The 17,294-nt window shown below is 40.6% G+C and overlaps 1 protein-coding gene across 15 annotated transcripts in view; it reads left to right on the forward strand.

The window, feature by feature from the left end:
* Positions 1 to 17,165, forward strand: part of LOC110988624 (vitamin D3 receptor B-like) — a 233,606-nt gene extending 216,441 nt beyond the window's left edge. For all 15 annotated transcript variants that reach the window (XM_022252358.2, XM_022252367.2, XM_022252406.2 and 12 more), the window contains 3 exons: positions 1,786 to 2,015; positions 2,835 to 3,642; positions 11,752 to 17,165. In XM_022252358.2, coding sequence (XP_022108050.1) covers positions 1,786 to 2,015; positions 2,835 to 3,642; positions 11,752 to 11,996 — 1,283 coding nt within the window. In that variant the 3' untranslated portion in view covers positions 11,997 to 17,165. The remainder of the gene's footprint in view (positions 1 to 1,785; positions 2,016 to 2,834; positions 3,643 to 11,751) is intronic.
* The last annotated feature ends 129 nt before the right edge of the window (positions 17,166 to 17,294 follow it).

Consider the following 17,294-nt stretch of genomic DNA (forward strand, 5'->3'; position numbering starts at 1 on the left):
TAAATATGATGGGAATTTCTGATATGACAAGACACCGTTTGGAATGTGTTATTCAAGAAATGTAAGCCTGGATGCTTGTTAATACTCTCATACTCTCAACTTTTGGGTTTTTTTTACATGTACATGTAAGTTTTGTTCAGTGTTTAATATTTTGAAAGATGGAAGAAGATTAAAAAATTTCAATTGGCCCCTCCATACATGTAAACTTGATACCGTGTTTTAAAGAAGTGATTTGCTGCTGTGTTTTTCTCATCTCATTTTGCAAGTCGGATGTACATGTAGCTACATGTGTATGTGATTGCATGCTTGGCTACTTTTTATATGCGTCCCGTAGTATCAGACGGACAAGACCAGACTGTGAAGAACATGGAAAATTACTGTGAAAATTGCACTATGTAGCAACCGACCATGCAGAAAACCAGCGTCTTGAAAAACGAAAGGGGGGGAGGGGGAGGAAAAAGTGACCACAAATAAAGAAAAAACCAGTCTTTTTTTGTGTGAAGGGAGGTAGAATAGCCTTAGGCCGTTAAGAGTAGCAGTCATTTTCAGCAGCGTATCCCTCTGTATATTGACGTTATATCCGAAGACAGTTCTGGGGAAGGAGAGAATAAATGCACAAGTGAGGCTTTACAGTTGCTGGGGCAAATAACACACACTCGGCTGCATACTAGCCTGGATCGATGGTCACATCCGCTGCATTGCCCCATACCACATCTGGCATTGAAATTACGCATTAATTCAAGTACGGAATGCCCACTGACTCCTGGGCTTAGTACTAATAGACGGTGAAATAATAACTATAGGATGTATACACACGGTACGCGTGCACTTTTCTCTCTATTTTGTTTTTACCTGTAGCGGATGAAAATACATGTAGATGTGTGTATTTTGTTCTGTCTTGTGGGCTGATTGGAGCCTTATGGGTGGGTAGCGTAGCTGCTTCAACTGAATTACATGCAGCAACCCCTCCTCCCAGAGGTAGAAGGATATCAACAAATAAATCTGAGTCGCAGCATCCTAGAAAATTATTTCCAGAAGCGTAGTTGACCATGTACGCCAATTTCAATCCAATGTTATTACAGTTGTGTTTTACCTGAATTGAAAGTCCTTTAAACATCTTTGCTTTCCGTTTATCTGCATGGTTATGTTTGACAATTGAATTTATTCTGAAAAGAAATTAAAAATGAAATTACTTTTTTGGGGGGCTTTGGCTTTTAAAAATAATGTGTTTGGCAAGAAAACATTTATTTAAAGTCAGCCTAGGAGTTGGATTCTGATAATATCTCCAGTTGGCTCGAGATAAATTTCAGTGTCCATTCTCCTAGGCCAGTCTCTATTCTCCTCGTAAACAAACATTTACAGGCCAAGAACATAAAGGTACCTATTCCCATTTTATAAAAATCTTTTGAGTCACAAAGTCAAAACAAGTTTTCAACAAATTATACATTTCTAATGAGTTTGTTTAATACTTCTTTTTTTTTTCAAGTACCACTCAAGCCATGTTATATGGCAATGGTCACCTGCTTCATGCAGTTTACATGAGGTGGTGTACAGCCAATCAGTGGCTTTATCGGTCATTTAAGACTGGTTACATGATGGGCTGTCGACCAATACAAATGACAAAATTGTTTGAGGTATTTTTAAATAGCAGTTTAGTATTTGTTCTGTCTCAGATGAGAGATTTAGTAAACTTAACATTTTGGTTTTAATATCAGACAGCAGACCCTCATACCTTCCTGTTAGGGGTAAATTGTTTCAGTGTGACATTTCTATCTTTCTTTGCAGGGGTGTGGGATGAAAAACGTCTTGAGACAAGAAAACCACTGGAGCGCAAGAATAAGAAGAAAAACAACCAGGTACCTCCTCCACCCCCTCCTCAGCAGCTAGCCCCACCTGTCAGCACATCGGTGTCCACCCCCGAAACCACACCTGTGCTGAGCAGAGATCAGGAGGAGTTAATAGACAGTTTGAAGAAGGCCAAGTATGACGCTCTTCATACCAGTGCACCAGTTAAAGTAAGTCCATGTTAGACATGTCATTGAGTAATAGTGTCAAAGTTGGCAATTTGATAGACACCTAGTCAAACTGCAAAGTTCTGTAATGTGTAATGCACTCGTATGAAGCTAAACTTAAACAGAACAACTGTAAAACTGCAATTTTGTCATCCATTGGATGGGCATGAACAAGTCTGTTATTATAGCGGGTAACTGCTAGAATGGCCTTGGGGAATCAGCCAGATCTGATTGTCCAAGACAATTCCAGTGGTGGAAGATGCCATACACTGTTGCACTTGAACTCCTGAGAGTTTCAGACATTAAGCAACCTGTCTGTGACCCTGATACGTCAGTATCTCTTGGCTCTGCTGAATACCCACAATAGTTGTTAGAAGTGGGGAGTGGAGTGTTCATAACTTCATTCCACCAATACTATTTCTGTCCCCTCCCCCCAAAATAAAATATATTCACACATAATAAGAGACCCACAGTTCTGCCCAAGGTCAGATACATCTGCATGGAGCTGTTGGAGCATTAGTGGAGCAAAAGTTGAAAAATTGATGCTGTGCTTTCAAGAGAATTGCCCATGATACCATTGAAGTCTTCACATTTTGTAATTCGCAATTAGTCAAGCCTGTAGTGAATGAACATTAACAAGAAATAACATGAATGAGCATGTGGAACATGGTACACTTGTTAATTGGTGTGTCCAACCAATGTAAGGCTCCAAGTATTGCTATATTATACAGGTTACAATGAGTTGTTTTTGTTGTTTCTTTCATTACGCCTGTTACCAGTGGCACCTACACCTGCATTGGCATTTTCCTTTTGTCTTTTCAGCCCACTGGGCGATTTGATGAAATCCTTCAAAAGATGATGGAAGCTCTAACAGGTCAGTCTGGGATGCCTCCAGGAGGTGGAATGATGGATATGAGTAACATGATGAAATTCCCCGGCTTCTGTGGTATGCCTGGACATAAACAGAACGGTGTGAGGCCTCATGGACCTATGGACCTCAGTCAGTTATGCCCTCCTATGGCACCTGGCTTTAGTGGGTTTGACATGAGCCAATTACCAGGAGAGAACTGCAATAACTCATCCTCAGAACACTCCTCAGAGTCACACCCAGAGACAGCCCCCCCACAACCAGAGATGCGCATTAAACAAGAGGTGGTGGACATGGGGTATGAAAATATAAGCGACAAGCACGGTTCATCTTGCATGGGTAACGTAGAACTTAAACCAGAGGCTAGGGTTCTGCCCGCTTCAGCTACTCACATGAAGCCCTGCATAACACAGGAGATGATCATCTACAACATGACCTTGTTGGGCGTGGTCATCCGACAGACTGTCGCATTCACTAAAGCCATACCTGCCTTCAGGAATCTATCCTATGAAGACCAGGCCGTTCTGGTCAAGAATGCCATCCTGGAAATCCTCATGATAAGGTGCGCGGAGAACTACATTCCAGAGCGCAACTCCATCGTTGATGACATCACAGGGAGTGAGTGGAGCATTGAGGCCATGCTAGCATCTGGCTTTGCCACCTCAGCCCAGCCTTCATTGAAGTTTGTACAAGCTCTGCACAGCATGCAGCTGACTAAGGAAGAGTATGCGTTACTGCAGGCAATCACGATAATATCACCTGGTAGGAATGGCTCCTGTCGTACCAAGTTGTTACAAAGTCCATCACAAGTCAAATCATAAGTCCATCACTGATCAAATCATTAGACCATCACAAGTCAAATCATGCCAGCTTGCCGGTGTCAGCTGGCTGGTTTGAATCGGATGTAGCAGTGGGTACCGCGAACAACTATTTGCAAACTCGGTGGTCAAGTGGTTAAGACATATCTGCACTAGTAAGCAGAAGGTCATGGGTTTGAGTCCCACCCGAGTATGCTTGTGGGTTTTTCACGAGCCTTCGGGGGCATACACTGAGTACACAGTGTTAAACACACGTCGGGCAGGGCAAATTCCAAAATTAATTTACATCTCCCAAGCGCAAATGCATCTTTGAAATAGTCCATCACAGATCAAATCATAGGTCCATTACAAGTTAAATCATAAATCCATCACAAGTCAAATCATTTGTCCCTCACAGATCAAATCATAAGTCCATTAGAAGTCATATCATACGTCCATCACAAGTCAAATCATGTTAACATGTCCAGATGTACTTTGCGTAGGGGGATTTGTTAATTATGGGTTTTGCCCTTACCCAACGTAAATATGTTTATAAATTGTATACTCAATGCTTGTCCGAGAACTTGCAAAAAATTCACAAGCTTACTTGGGTGGGACTCGAACCCACAACCTTCCTACTTACTAGTACAGACGTTTTAACCACTCGACAACCGAGCTTGCCGGGGTCCGCTGGCCGGTCCGAGTCAGGTGTAGCAGTAGGTACCACAAATTATTATCAAGATGTACTTTGCGTCGGGGAGATGTTAATTCTTAATTATTTGTATATTTATAAACACTGTATACTCAGTGCTTGTCCGAGAGCTTGCGAAAAAATTCACAAGCTTACACCAGACTTGGACCGGCCAGTCAACCCTGGCAAGCTTAGTGGTCGAGTGGTTACGACTTCTGCACTAGTAAGCAGGAGGTCAGTCACCACATTTCAAATCACCACAAGGCCAACACAAATCAAATTACTGTCCCATTACATGCTACATCACAAGCCCATCTTCCTCAAATCACAAATCCAACACAAGTTAGTTGCAGGGGATGAATAGTGACAAAGTGAATACATTTTTCCTCTGTTTATTTTCCATGGCTTACAGACCAGGTGGCTTGAAAATTACTTTGGATAATCTGCCACTTGTCCATGCAATACTGAGTGTTACAGCAGAGACTCAGCTTGGGTTTGGGGGTTGATAAAGTCATATTGGAAATGCTTATCCATATATCTTCTTGGCAACATATTAGGTGAACAAGCAGAGATTATTAGTTTACAGACCTTTCATAACTACATGGAGTGTGGACCCGTGAACAAAAGAGGTCCACATAATGCAGGTTAAGTGAATCTTGTGTGGACTTAGCCACGTCCACACAAGGTCAACCCCTTTCTGGAAATGAGGTTTAGAGGTATGGGGGGGGGGGGGTTAGGGTTACCTGTAGCAAACTGAGAACAAGCTGTCAAGGAAACTGTAAAAAAAATGCTCAAAATAAGTGTTTGTATTTCAAGGAAAATGAGTGTTTTCATCGAGTTTTCTTAACTACACAAGGTAACACCAACATGGGTGTTACTGCTAGTGTGTGCTGCATACTTAGCAACAAAATACACAACAGATAAAATGTTAGTCTTTTCTTTTGAGTCTGTGAAATTTCAGTTGTTGCAGTTGTTTCTGAGGTTCTTGTTTAAGAAAAAGTAAATCTCTGTGAACTGGGTGTAAAATCCTCTGCCCTGTCATGACTTACTGGTGGATATGCTATATACATTGTGTGTTTTCTGCAGGTTGCAACTTGCAGAAGGGAGCCAATGCATATAGCAGACAATTTGCTGAGCAAGGTTAAATGGATATTATCCCTAAACCTGATCCATAATGATCATTACCTTTACGGTGAATTGTGAGGTCTCGATTCTCTGCATGAATTAGTTAGCCTTGGAAAAAATCCAGTTATTTATGAAAGACTAGCTCATCATCAAGTCCAAATATTGGGTCAGGGTTCTGGTGCTGGTAACACAATCGATCAACACAAGCAGCCGCCCCATATCAACGACTTCTGCTGAGAAATTAAGAGGGATTTGGCCGCCTTTCCTTTGGTGGTCCCGTATGGACGACTGTGTGTACTGTTCCCCACCTGATTGCTATACCCATTGACACCGAAGGCCATCGTTGGCTGATGTCAGTGATTAGACAAAAAAAGCTCGGGGGATTGTCACCACTCTCAAAGGCAAACGGATTTCAGGCTGGTTGCTTGTTTGAAATACTGGGGTAAAGAGATTATGTTGACACATCCTTTCAATTTTGTTTTGAGAAAGAACTCAAAAGAAAGCAACAAATCATGCACTTTCAAGTTTTCAAAGTTAGTGGTGTCATTCAAAGCTAGGTTCTTGGAATTTGTTTTTCATTGTTTGTATTTTATAGTTCATTTGACGAACAGAGAGTGACGTTTGCTTAAACTGTTTGCTCTTTGTTCATTAGCGGCTTGGTGTCATTTGTTTAACATTGGACATCTTTGGATGGTGACTTCATTGTCAAGTGATGGAGAACACAAATTGGCTTAAACTATCTACTGGCATCACTGTGACCTTGTGTCATTATGATGGGGACCTTTGATTGAATATCGCTGGTCAGAGCAGCTCACCAGCAAGTCATGTTCAGTTCCATTACATCCAAGTTGCAAAGATAAATCACTGGAGTAACATGTGTGTAAATGAGAGCATCATGTCTGCACATGAAAATGGACCTGGCAATGTTTTTTACATTAGAATGCTTCCACGGTCTCATTATGAAATGCAGGATATTGCGTGTCTGTAACTAATGACACCCTGAATGACTTTTGCCAGGAAACAGACCCAAGTGTACAAAAACAGTCTCATAGCCACATCTGCAACTGTAGTCTTTGAAGACAGGTAAAGCTACCCATGGGTCAAGGGCACTTTAAATTGAATTGTTCATGGGAACATTTTAGGGGCCATGGAGGTAAAGACTACAGCTGAGCTGTACGGTTCCAAATTTCCCCTTTCAGTCACAATGCAGGGCACTTGAAACACTGTGCTGCCGATTCAGATTCAACGTGACAGGAAACATGCTGTGTGTGGATGTTTAGCTCAATTTATTTTTATGCATATTACAATGTGTTACAACCACTGTTGTATTCAAGTCCATCACAAGTCCCTGTAAGCCCATCACAAGTCCCTGTAAGCCCATCACAAGTCCCTGTAAGCCCATCACAAGTCCCCGTAAGCCCATCACAAGTCCCTGTAAGTCCATCACAAGTCCCTGTAAGCCCATCACAAGTCCCTGTAAGTCCATCACAAGTTCCTATAAGTCATCACAAGTCCCTGTAAGTCCGTCACAAGTCCCTGTAAGTTCATCACAAGTCCCTACAAGTCCATCACAAGTCCCTATAAGTCATCACAAGTCCCTATAAGTCCATCACAAGTCCCCGTAAGCCCATCACAAGTCCCTATAAGTCCATCATAAGTCCCAGTAAGCCCATCACAAGTCCCTGTAAGTTCATCACAAGTCCCTACATGTCTATCACAAGTCCCTATAAGTCCATCACAAGTCCCTATAAATCCATCACAAGTCCCTGTAAGCGTATCACACGTCCCCGTAAGTCCATCACAAGTCCCTATAAGTCCATCACAAGTCCCTGTAAGTCCATCACAAGTCCCTGTAAGCCCATCACAAGTCCCCGTAAGCCCATCACAAGTCCCTGTAAGTCCATCACAAGTCCCTGTAAGCCCATCACAAGTCCCTGTAAGTCCATCACAAGTTCCTATAAGTCATCACAAGTCCCTGTAAGTCCGTCACAAGTCCCTGTAAGTCCATCACAAGTCCCTGTAAGTCCATCACAAGTCCCTGTAAGTCCATCACAAGTTCCTATAAGTCATCACAAGTCCCTGTAAGTCCGTCACAAGTCCCTGTAAGTTCATCACAAGTCCCTACAAGTCCATCACAAGTCCCTATAAGTCATCACAAGTCCCTATAAGTCCATCACAAGTCCCTGTAAGCCCATCACAAGTCCCTATAAATCCATCATAAGTCCCAGTAAGCCCATCACAAGTCCCTGTAAGTTCATCACAAGTCCCTACATGTCAATCACAAGTCCCTATAAGTCCATCACAAGTCCTTATAAGTCCATCACAAGTCCCTGTAAGCGTATCACACGTCCCCGTAAGTCCATCACAAGTCCCTATAAGTCCATCACAAGTCCCTGTAAGTCCATCACAAGTCCCTGTAAGCCCATCACAAGTCCCTGTAAGCCCATCACAAGTCCCTATAAGTCCATCATAAGTCCCAGTAAGCCCATCACAAGTCCCTATAAGCCCATCACAAGTCCCTACAAGCCCATCACAAGTCCCTGTAAGTCATCACAAGTCCCTATAAGTCCATCACAAGTCCCTGTAAGTCCATCACAAGTCCCTGTAAGTCCATCACAAGTCCCTGTAAGTCCATCACAAGTCCCTATAAGTCCATCACAAGTCCCTGTAAGTTCATCACAAGTCCCTACAAGTCCATCACAAGTCCCTATAAGTCCATAGTAAAGATTGCGGTAACACCATGTATGGTGTTACCGCAATCTTTACTATAGATCTAGTTTCTTTCACCATGAAAACCTTTAAGTCTTATATCCCTATAAGTCCATCACAAGTCCCTATAAGTCCATCACAAGTCCCTGTAAGCCCATCACACGTCCCCGTAAGTCCATCACAAGTCCCTGTAAGTCCATCACAAGTCCCTGTAAGTCCATCACAAGTCCCTATAAGTCCATCACAAGTCCCTGTAAGTCCATAATAAGTAATTCTGTCTTAAATTAGCCGCTTGCTGCTGGGAAGCCCAGTTTTGGATACCTTGAGTTTGTACATATAGCCAGGGTGCCCGAAATTGGACAAAAGAGCCTTGTAACAAAAGACTATAGTTGGAACAAAAGACTGAGCTGCTGGGAATTGCCAACTTTTTTCAGTTGTCAATAGCAGAGGAAATCTGCCTTTGTTTTGAAAGATTATACCACTGTTTGTGGCATTCAGGGCAAGCAGATAACCACCGGGGACAAAAGCGCTTCAGTGATGAGCAATACAATACCGCTGCACGCTCATCTGGCCCCTATTGAAAAGACGCCAGGCCTGGCAGGAACACTTTGGCATCAATAGGTGATGCTTGTCAGATTAGAGTAGCCACCAGACAGTCTTTCAATGGGGTTTAAGTGTTCGAGAAAGAAAGATATGAATTTTTGAAGATTTTTGAAAACCGAAGGTGTTGAAAATCGCCCAGTTTTAGACACTGCATTTTCAAAGGTACCTGGCAGCAAGTGGTTAAGCCAATTCACAAGCGTCTCAATTGACCTGTGACAAAAGAAATCTTTCATCATTGTTCACCTTGTTACTTATGACTACCGATGTGAAAGGACTTGTGATGGACTCGACTCCAACACTGGTTACAATAATACAAACAACATCTGGATACTTGCTATTGCGTGCGAAAACAAGTGGTTTTTCAATTCTCAGAAACTACTTTCATCAACCTGTGCTCGAGGGTGCTGTTTTGATGTTATCATTTAAGGAACTCTTTGTCAACAGAGCATAAGAACAGTACAAAAAGCATTCCTTCAAAATCACCAACAATGTTTTAGAGAAATATGCATTCTGAACTTCAAAAATATAACAGTTGAAAGTACATTTGAATCAATCAGTGATTAAGCTGAGCTTCGAAATCCTCCACACTTTCAGTCAAATTGTAAACCTAATACATGTAACAGGTGCAGAAGCTGAACAAGTGTTCATGATAATTCTCACAATGTTAATCAGTCTAAGTAAGATTTGAAGCTTTGCATGGTGGAAGAGACATGAGAAGTAGGTTTGCGGGTATACCATGGCCTGGCCGTCCTTAGGAGAGTCCTCAGAGGAGCACACTCTCCTGAGGATGGCTAGAGCACACTGGCCGAAAAGTCGAGTTAACACTCACCGGTTCTTTGAAGAACCACACCTCGCCCAAAAGAGATTGATTCGATTGTGTGCCCGCAAACCTACTTCTCGTTAATCAGTCTCTCATACAGTAAGATGTTTGCCCTGAGCAAACCTTTCAGTGTAACAGTGTTTTTCCAAGGTGCCCAGCAAAGACTAATAATAAATTAATGGTAGTACAACTGGTAAAATAACTTTAAAAATAAACACATTAATCACTTGCCGCCGGGGACTCCGGTTTCGGGCACCGTGTGGAGTCTCCAAAATCGGACAAAGGGAACTGGGCCTTGTAACAAAAGACCATAATCGGAACAAAAGATCAGGCTGCTTGGCATTACCAACATTTTTTCACTCTCAGTAGTGGAGATAATCCAGCCTTGTTTTGAAGCAGTATACCACAGTTTCAGGCATTTTGTGTAAGCAGATAACCACCAGGGACAAAAGCGCTCCACCACCGCAGCAATGAGCCACACAGCACAGCTGAACGCTAATCTGGCCCCTATTGAAAAGAGGTCAACAGCGCACTGTGCCAGGTTCGTGAACAAAAAGAAAGTTATATAACACTGCACAATCTGGGCTCATTTTGCAAGGCTGCAGGCCTTGCTGAAATACTCGGGCATCAATAAATTTTGTCTGTCAGACAAGAGTGGCCACCAGAGAGTAATTCGTGTGGGTGTAAACATTGTTATTTGACATGATGAATTTTTGAAGAATTTTGAAAACTGAAAACCTTGAAAAAGTCCCGATTATGTGCACTGAATTTTTCAAACCACCCGGCAGCAAGTGGTTAAACATTACATCAGCTTTGAAAAATTTCAGAAACAATACTGGCACATGTAAAAATATTAAACATCGGACTCGTTTTGGTACTTTCCGCAGTGAACATCTCATAAATATGGATGTTTACAGCAGATCATAATGAAGCTGCTTCTTTTCAGACCATTAGGTCATGGTGCAGATTCCTCCACTACACCAAAGTATTTAGACATTTTTCCTCATAATTTTGTCAATTCATTATTATCTGATACCTAGTAATCATTCCTTCTTTATGTTCAAGAAGTCAAGGACATCCAACCTTCCTCTTTCCTGGTTATCCAGGTTCCTGTTTTCACTTCCTTTTCCAGAAATCCCTGTTGTCACCTAAGTCCCACCCACCTTAATTTCCTAATTTGGCACAGTTCCAAAATAGTTGTGTCTCTTTAACTGGTCACATGTATTTCAGTTCTTTTCTGTTTTAATCCAGAAAATGAAGCCTTAATTGTAAAAAAAATCTTGTAACTCATTCATACACAGCTATTTATGACTTTCTTAACATGAACAAACATGCCCAGCTTATACACACTAATTAAAACAATACCCTGAATATTCAAATCTAATGACTTATTTAAGTTAGCTGTAGCCATTTATCAGTATTCAAAGAAAACGTTACTTGGTATAGGGCTAAACATAGAAGGCAAATTACTGGGTAGTTTAAAAAAAGGCACTATCATTTGGGAAATAAAAACTGGGGCTTCATTGTAAGAGGAGAATTGGAACTTTTTCATGGAACTTGCATAGATTTTGTAAAGATAGTCAGCCATTAGGTTGTAATAGCACATGGGCCAATTTCATAAAGCTGCTTAAGCACAGAATTTGCTTAAGCATGAAAAAAAATTGCTTGATAAACAAAGGTTGCCAGATATGATTGTCATGCTAACCAAAAGACGGGTAAATACCATTCTAAAACTACACACATTACAAGATGTTTTGGCTGGTAACCTGATTTGTCAAGCAAGGTTTTTTCACGCTTAAACATATATTTTGCTTAAGCAGCACTATGAAATTGGCCCTTTCAGGTTGGGAACACTTTGCATACATGTACATCACCTCCTAAAGAGCTGTCATATTTTAATGTGAATGACTTGCGTTTACAAGTGAACTAATTAACTTCACAGTTTTGTCCTAAAACTAGCAAGGTTCGGTTTAAACCTGGCAGTTAGTTTAGAGAATAAATGATAGGAAATCAAACTGGACACAGTAAAAATGAACAAGTAAACTGTTTCTACCGCAGCATTTTGGACACTGGTAATATTTATTTCTGTCTTTTCTGTCCTTTTTCCCACATCTTTGTTTCTCTAGATCGGCCAGACATTGAAAATCATGAAGACGTGGAGAGGATCCAACGACCCATGGTGGAGACCTTGCAGATGTTAACTAAGGTCAACCATCCGGAAGACAAGGTCTTCTTTGCTAAGCTGATTATGAAGCTGACGGATGTCCGAGACTTGGTTACAAGGCACATCAACGACCTGATGCAGATGAAGCTGCCCGACTCACAGTTTGAGAACCTCTTCCCACTTATAACAGAGATTTTCAATGTCTGATGACCAGCAAGGAAGGGGGGAGATGGGAAAGCCAAGTGAGCTCAGGAGGAAGTGGGGTCTGTGCCAAAACGAACAGAAATGACAAACTTTCTCGCACATGTATTGGACAAATCATCAATGTGTTTATAATCTGGGCAGTGAATAGCTATCATCCAAGAGATGTGGCATGCCATGGACCTGAAATTGTATGGCATATGCAAGCTTTTGGATTAAAACTAAAAGCTGACCTAGTGTTCTTTAAGTGATAGAACTATATGTGTCTTAAGGTCGTAGTTAACAAACGTAAAAGGTCTCTAAGTGTATTAGACTAGCGCACTGAATAAGAGACAAAAGAAAGATTATTATAGAGGCACGGTGAATGCATGACCTCAACCACACCAGAATGTCAAACCACAGAACAAATCCACACTCAACGCTTTATACACACCCAGTCATGGCAGCAATCGGGAGTGGAAGACAGTGATGAAAGTAACAAGGAACAGAAGAAAATGGTCGTGCAGACAGGACACCAGACCTGACGTGAATGCAAATAGAGTAGCCTTTCTAACCTGGTGCCCAGGATCAACCAGTGCCTCAAGGCCTTGTGATGTCATCTTTTGGTATTGCTGCAAACCTCACCTGAAGCATGCCCCCTAGGCCCAGCCAATTAAAGCCCAGGAATGAAGGCAATGTGGTTCATAGCAACCAATAAAATGTCGGGAGTGATGAGGTTTGTACCAGCCCTCGTATCAAATCACCAAGGACAGGTCTCCATCGAAATTTGTTGCTTGCTCCCCAAAAGACCTGTAGACCTGCCATTGTAAACCATACAAATGAAGTTTCTTTTATCCGTTGGAGGAGTAGTAAATGAATTTCTTCTTGGCTAAAAGGACAATAAAACTATTTTAGACACTTTAATTTTCCTCTCAGTCATTCTAATTTGTTGGTCAGTGTATGTTAAGCTTGCTGAAGGGCAGAAAAAGACTAGCAACCTCAAAATACCAAATTAAAGGTTCGTGATTGATGGAATGATTATCTTCAACCACAAAAATCTACACCATGCTGAATAAGAAACACCTAAAGTCACATATGGCTAGAATGTTCACACACCGACCTAACAGGGGTTGGTAGTGTTACCGTCTGTATTTTGAAGAGAAAACAAACCATGGGAAGAAGCCTCTGAAGTTAATATTTGGGGAAAAAATGATGGGGAAGAGAATGGATTTGGTTGAAATTGTTTGTGCTTCCAGAGATGTATTAGTGATGTGCCAAAAGTTAATTGCCAACAATGTCAGATGAAAAGGTGAGATGTAGACATCTTTGGATGTGCAAACTATTGAATATGTATTTGCAACATTGGCAAGTCATTAATTGATGTTCCTCCTGGGTTTTTAACATTCACCAATCCTGCACAGATTCTTGTGTGTTGAGGTAATGCCAGCCTAGTCTAGCAGTAAACGTGATTGGTTGCTATGGACATGTACATATGATTTTTATGTAAAAAATAGGTTTTTGATGATGATTAATGCCTTAATTATGTGAATTTGAATTCACCAATGTTTGAAATGAATTATACCCAATCACAGATTGTGGACAGGTTTTATTTTCTAAGTTGTAAATCTTGAATTTCCTTGTTTTTAATCTGGTCTCATTTGTGGCTTTTTGGTAAAAAATTGTGTCCCTGTGATATTTTTCCCCTCTGGACATTTTCTTGTTCTCTCGTGGGTTCCAAAACAACTGCAGTTTTCACTTAATAAGGGCTGTATTACATCGGATTGGATAGAACATGCAGTAGTCAGTAGGCTGTCAGCTTTGCATAATTTACTTTCCAGTCCTAGCCCAACTATCTACCTCATGATAAAGGAGATACATGTTTGTTCAACCGGAGATAGCAAATGAAACAAGCCTAGATAAGTTGCCATTCCTGGTTTAGTGTTAACAGGTACTTAAAAAATCTTGATACCATGCTGAGAATAACTATTTGTAGTGGAGATGTATTGTAGCTCAGAACACAACGTTGCTTAGCCCAAAGTTTTATTTCACAAAAAATCAAGCTGCTAGGCCAAAAATCGTGCGATGTAAATTGCCTGGGAGCAGATTGAGCAAATGTTCAGCCAATCAGACTTATTTGCTTGGCTCCAGTTTAGCTAAGCAGTAAAGTAAGCCTGCCAGATATACCACTCATGTATACAGACTCGAAGATTAAGTTCCAAAACTATAAACTATGATTAAGAATCACTCTTGGGCATCAAGTAACAGTTACACATCAGACAATATTATGTTTCATTTTGACGATTCTTATTTTGTTATTCCTCAACAAAAAATTTCCTCCATATTGGACATGATTAACAATCCCATGCATGTGGACATTCTACACCATGTGAATCTTGCACTCCGAAAAGCGTTCACCAATATTATTTGAAATCAAATATTTTGTTGATGGATTACTTTTTAAACTTGGCAATTTTTCTCAACCCAAAATAATCACAGTAAGGAGATGATGAACAATAATAATACAATTCATGATTTTTTTCCCAAGTGAGGTCTGTAGTTTTCCTCTGACCTGTCATAACTTTCTGGTCTTTCTTTCCTGTTTCTATCCTGTTTCCTTTCCTTTCACTTTCTCAGTTTTCCCTGACACTTCTTCCTGCACTGCCCTACTTCTCGTAACCTCAATCCTTGGCCTTGAAAGTCAGAGAACGTTGAGTTATTGTGCTTTCGTTTGAGACCCAATCGCTCTACCAAATTACAGTGTCTTTCACCTTTGTGTCAATTTCTTCTACATTTACAGCTTCAACAACTGAAAGTCGTATGTGCAGCTTGCTGACAGAAAAAAAACTTTTTATCTCTTTAGAGATAAATTCTGTCTGATTTGTTAAGACTACAGAATCTGTGGTTTGAAAATTCTCATGCAGTTTGATTTGGATCACAGCCTGCTTTGAGTGCAAAAGTTGTGTGTCTTTATATCTTTTATTTTCTTCAATAGGTGGCTGAGATGTAATTTAGTACTGCAGGTTTCTTAGCTTCCAACACAATATTCACTGTCCAAATAGATATGGGTTTTTCTATATTAGGATCAATAAAATGCCCGAGGTGTAGCAAATCACAAGATGGTTAGAGTTGAGCCGCTTGTCTGAGTTTCGGCAAAATGTTGAGACTACCATTGTGTGCCATTCCAGATGTGTGTTTTTCTTAAGAATGGTATTCATCCGTCTTGAAGAGGCTAGCCACAGAAATACAAGGAAGTGCAAACATGTATGAAAGTACAGCCCATAAACAAAACCAAACAAAAAGCCTGGGGGTGATATAAATGGGTGGGTTGATCACCATCAGGATTGATGATGTGAAAGAAGAGAGAAACAGGTAGGCACCATAGCAGTCAGGTGCAGCATTCCATCCGAATTTTGTCTTTGCATGGTTTGTATCAGACTTGACGTCTCAATTAACCTCATGTTGTCTGAGCTCGCTGATCCCCCGCCACCTTGTGCCATTTGTTCATATTGTGCTATTTATTTGTGTTCCAAATTGTATATGACTGTCTGTGCATCAAGTATTTGTCACGTTTGGACCCTGAATGAGTAAATGGTACAGATAACAATGATACTGTTCCTTGCAAAGAATTATGTCATGCAGAGATGTATTGTTCCGAATATTTTTATTTTTTTTTTTTCTGAAAAGCTTAGGAACCTCAGTAGGCAACTCCAGCAGTATTATGCAGGCTAATGCAATGTGAGAGTTCACAATGTAAAATATTCATGTGGTGTTCAGTTTTTTGCAGTAACAAATGGTAGATCCACTTGTAACGTTTCTTTACGAAAGTTAGTGTACATGCACACTACACTTATTTTGCATCCCCGAGTAGGTTATTCTGACTTTAAAACATTGTACCGAATGGACGTTGTGCCAAATTTTGGGCCAGTCACTGCCCTGTTTTATTGAGAGATTGTTGAGATTGATGTTATTAAAAAGAATACACACTAGTTGAAAAAACTGCTGCACTGACCAAAAAAACTGAAATATAATGAATGTGACCATTTGGAGGTAGTGATAAGCATTAGTACAGTTTTGTTGTAGAATTTCTTTCCATGGCGGTTGTTGGACAAAATATGGAAAGGGGGAAAACAAAATATTCTGGTCAAGTTTTGTTACATGGACAATTTCCATGATCTGTAATTTGGGGGATATATTACTGTGGGCTTCCAGACAGAGGGGGGATGGCTCTGGATTCCAGATGACCAAACTGTTCTTTTCAACTGTGGTTAAAAATTTTATGTTTGCGTAATTACCAAGGCTTTTTACATTAGTTATGATTTCTGATGATAGATAGCAGGGAAGTATACATAAGCTCTCTAGACTCCATGTAGGGCACAAATCAAACTGAATATTGTCACAGTTTCCCTCAGCAATCACATCAGAGTATAAAAAAGTGGACTGGATTTTCAGATACTGTGTCTCCCAGTCGTTGCTAATCGCCAATCTTTCGGTAGCCAAGGCAGTGTTTTCAGGATCACTGCTAGGAAGCACAGGCCATGCGTAACATTTTAAAATAGACATTAGCATGGTGAGGTTTCAAAATCTCTTTCCCATTTTCTGTTTACAGGGATTTTTCGTTTGACGTCAACAACAGCCATGATCATTTTTTTGTACATAAATGAGGGAATATACTGTAGCAATGTTGTGGTTATGCATGCATAGTTTGGTGTTTAAAATTGGCAGAAATATGTTTTAATTACAAGCATGTCTTCTGCTTACAAGGAGAACCTTGTTCACTGATAACCAAGCCAAACCCTTGTTTGAAGAACTAAAGCCATTCAAACACAACAATTTTCAATTATAGGTCGACATTTTCAGTTGTATACTGTTACATGGACACATTGTGTACCTGTCATTTGTAAGCCAATTGCCTGTAGGTATTAGACACCCCCATTTCTTCTTGTACATTATGTACATAGTGATTAACATGATACTGTAACTGTGTGGACCGTGTTGAGTTGATACCCCTGTAAGGGGGGCGATTGTTGTTATTCACTGTTTTTTCTTCCCTTGAGTGGGCTCTCACGTATCGTTGCCTTCTATTATTTGTCTTCACCTGTCTACGTGTCTTGCACTCTTGGAGTATATTATCTCATCAACTTCATTATTAAGAGTATCAATAAATAAGCACCGAATGGTCCAATATTTCTTCAAGAAGATCAGTTTTGCCTTGTCTTATTTCCTTTTGTGTCAGTCGCTTGTTTCTACATTCAATAAACATTTCAGCTGTTCCATAATCACTAAAGTGATATTTTTTCTGGTCAAGGTGGTGGACTCGTGCGCAAT

Source organism: Acanthaster planci, linkage group LG01 (assembly GCF_054643075.1).
Source record: "Acanthaster planci isolate LZ-2023a linkage group LG01, COTS_SCS, whole genome shotgun sequence".
Lineage (NCBI taxonomy): Eukaryota > Metazoa > Echinodermata > Asteroidea > Valvatida > Acanthasteridae > Acanthaster > Acanthaster planci.